Source organism: Cebus imitator, unplaced genomic scaffold (genome assembly GCF_001604975.1).
Source record: "Cebus imitator isolate Cc_AM_T3 unplaced genomic scaffold, Cebus_imitator-1.0 Scaffold65, whole genome shotgun sequence".
Classification (NCBI taxonomy): Eukaryota; Metazoa; Chordata; class Mammalia; order Primates; family Cebidae; genus Cebus; species Cebus imitator.
The window spans coordinates 4,850,539-4,853,935 of record NW_016107380.1 but is presented as its reverse complement, the minus strand read 5'-3'; the positions used below and the strand labels follow the sequence as shown (position 1 = coordinate 4,853,935).

Sequence of the window (3,397 nt, the reverse complement as noted above, 5' to 3'; positions counted from 1 at the left end):
GATTCTCCTGCCTCAGCCTCCCGAGTAGCTGGGACTACAGGCACGTACCACCATGCCCGGCTGATTTTTTTGTATTTTTAGTAGAGATGGGGTTTCGCCATGTTGGCCAGGCTAGTCTCGAACTCCTGACCTCAAGTGATCCGCCTGCCTTGGCCTCCCAAAGTGTTGGGATTACAGGCGTGAGCCACTGTACCCAGCCTGAATATATATTCTAAAATCTAGATTTATGTTTTTTGGGGATCTAATTATTTTTTATAGGTATAACTTTGGAGAAAGAACAACGACCAATATTTATCCTGGTTTTTTAGTCAATTTTAGACATTAGCGTTCTAAACTAAATTTCTCTTTCTTTTTAGGTTTGTCCAAGACTGGTTTTCAGAAAGGAAGCAAGTGGCCAAAGTGGATTTCTCTACAGTGTTACCACGCTTCATTTCTCTATACATCTTTTCCTTTCTGAGTCCGAAAGATCTGTGTGCAGCCGCTCAAGTCAGCTGGGCCTGGAAGTTTTTAACTGAACAGGTTCACTACTTGTCACTTCCCAGTAATCGGGCATGAGTACAGCTGTAATCTGTAACGAGGGTACCGGGGTAGCTCCCTTCCCTGAAGACAATAGCTGAGGGCACCCGATCCATCGTTAACTTACCCTGGAGAGAAAAAATGGGGATAAGTGAAAAACAATAATGTATTTCTGAAAATAAAGAAGGAACATAGACTAGTCCAAAAATTCATGTTACTTTAAAAAATCTTTAGTCGGGTGTGGTGTCTCAGGCCTGTAATCCAAACACTTTGGGAGGCTGAGGCAGGTGGATCATGAGGTCAGGAGTTTGAGGCCAGCATGCCCAAGATGGTGAAACGCTGTCTCTACTAAAAATATAAAAATTAGCTGGGCGCAGTGGCAGGCACCTATAATCCCAACTATTTGGGAGGCTGAGGCAGGAGAATTGCTTCAACCCGGGAGGTGGAGGTTGCAGTGAGCCGAGATGGTGCCATTGCACTCCAGCCTGAGCAACAGAGCAAGACTCTGTCTCAAAAAAGAAAATCTTTAAATACAGTACTCAGAATAATTATTTAGAGAACATTTTATCTTGGTTAAAAAAGTTCACTTTTCTTCATGAAAAATTATTTACGCTTTAGGTTTTGCATATTATTTTATCTCTAATAACTCAGCGCTAGAAACTGCTACCCGACCACTGCCTCAACTGACCCCTTACTAACACCTGTTAAAGAACATACATTGAGATCGGTTCACAGCACTTGAAAGCCGTTAACAGTAGCAGCTGTTTAAAATCAACGTCCTTTGCCATTAATTCTGCCTCTGACGTCTTTGTTTCTTCATTTTCTTGTAAAATATTTTTAAAAATGTAATGATACACGTACTTGTTTGTGAGACAGGATCTCATTCTATTGCCCGGGCTGGAATGCAGTGGTGCTATCTGGCTCACTGCAACCTCTGCCTCCCAGGCTCAAGCAATCCTCCCACCTCAGCCTCCCAAGTAGTTGGAATTATAGATATGCACCGCAACACCCAGCTAATTTTTGTATTTTTAGTAGAGATAGAGTTTTGCCATGTTGGCCAAGCTGGCGAACTCCAGGGCTCAAGAGATCCACCCATCTCGGCCTCCCAAAGTGCTGGGATTACAGGTGTGACCCACTGTGCCTGGCCTCGTCCATTTACACTTCTGTTAACACTGATACATTTGTGCTTAATTCATCCTTTTACTATTTTTGTTTGTCCTATTTATGTTTTTTTCCCTCTGCCTGTCTTCCTTTGCATGATAAATTTTTTTTTCAATTGTTATAGATTCTTAAACAGTTCTTTCATGGTTACCATAGAGATTACAACATATAGCCTTGTATTGATATCTTACCATAGAGATTACAACATATAGCCTTGTATTAATATTATCTTACCATTTCTAAGACAATGCAAGGAGCATAGAACCCTTTAAATTCATTTACCCTCCTCTCAGTTTCTGTGCATTTTTTATTAAAAAATTTTTATTTTATATATACTAATAACCACGATAGCCTACTGTTGACCGGAAGACTTACTGATAACACTAATAGTCAATTAACACATATTTTGTATGATATATTATATACTGTATTCTTCAAAATGCAAGCTAGAGAACAGATTATTTAAAAATTCATAAAATATATTTACTGTTAAGTGGAAGTGGATCATTGTAAAAATCTTCATCCTTATCTTCACATTGAGTAGGATGAGGAAGAGGAGGGGTTGGTATTGCAGTCTTGGGCATGGCAGAGTAGAAGGAACTGTACAGATGCACCCATGCAGTTCAAACCATCGTTCAAGCGTTAAGTGTATAAAATAAACAGCACAAACACATATCTCACAAATCTTTATTACTATTGATTTATGTAGTCAATATTTGTATGTAAACATATATATATATATATATATTTTTTTTTTTTTTTTTTTTTTTTTTTTTTTTTTCCCGTAGCTCCTTTTCTTCTGTTCCTGCATCTCTGAGTTTCCATTTGGGATCATTTTCCTTTTGCATTCTATTTCATATTACCTCCAGTGCAGGTGTGCTGCTGATAAATTCTCTTGGTTGTGTGTCTGAAAGTATTTCATCTTCATAGAGGATATTTTAATAAGAAATTTTAATTCTAGGTTGGCACCTAATTTTTTTTAACAGAACTTTGAAAATATTCCACTGGTTTGTTTCTTGAGAAGTCAGAAGTTTTATTGTTAGTCCTTTAAAGGAAACATTTTTATCATCTCTAGCTGCTTTTCAGAATTTTTCTTTAATTTTCAGTAATGCCATTGTGATATACCTAGGGGCATGTGTGTGTCTGTGTGTGTGCATGCACATCTATCTTTTTTTGTGTTTTGCAGTGATTTTTGAGTCTGAGACTCAATGTCTTTCATCAGTTTTGAAACACTCTCAGATGTTATTTCTTCATATTGATTCTGCCCATTCTCTTTCTCCTAGGATTCTAATACTTATAGGTTGGAAAGATTCACTATGTCCCATAACTTTCATATTCTTTTATACACATTTTCCATTTCTGTGACCTTCACTATTTCAGTTTGGGTTTTCTTCAGACCTGTCTTTCAGTTTACTGTTTCTTTAGCTAGATTCTAATATGATCTTAAACCCATCCATTGAGTTATACATTTCAGTTATTATATTTTTCAGTTTTAGGATATTGATTTAATTCTTTTGCCAAAATTTTCCACCTCGTCATTTATTTTAGATATATTAATTATAGAGTATTTATTTCCCCAAAGTTCATGTCTGATAATTACAACATTTGGATTACCTGAGGATCTCTCTACAGTTACTAAAAACCAAAAAGAAGAAACAAAAGATTCTTGTCTATTGTGTGTTCTAGTTGATTTTGATTGAGTACCAGATACTGAGTTTAC

The 3,397-nt window shown here is 36.9% G+C and overlaps 1 protein-coding gene across 1 annotated transcript in view; it reads left to right on the top strand.

Moving 5' to 3' along the window:
• Positions 1 to 3,397, top strand: part of ECT2L (epithelial cell transforming 2 like) — a 99,776-nt gene that overhangs the window by 31,988 nt on the left and 64,391 nt on the right. Inside the window, 1 exon segment of the mRNA XM_037739208.1 lies at positions 357 to 519. Coding sequence (XP_037595136.1) covers positions 357 to 519 — 163 coding nt within the window.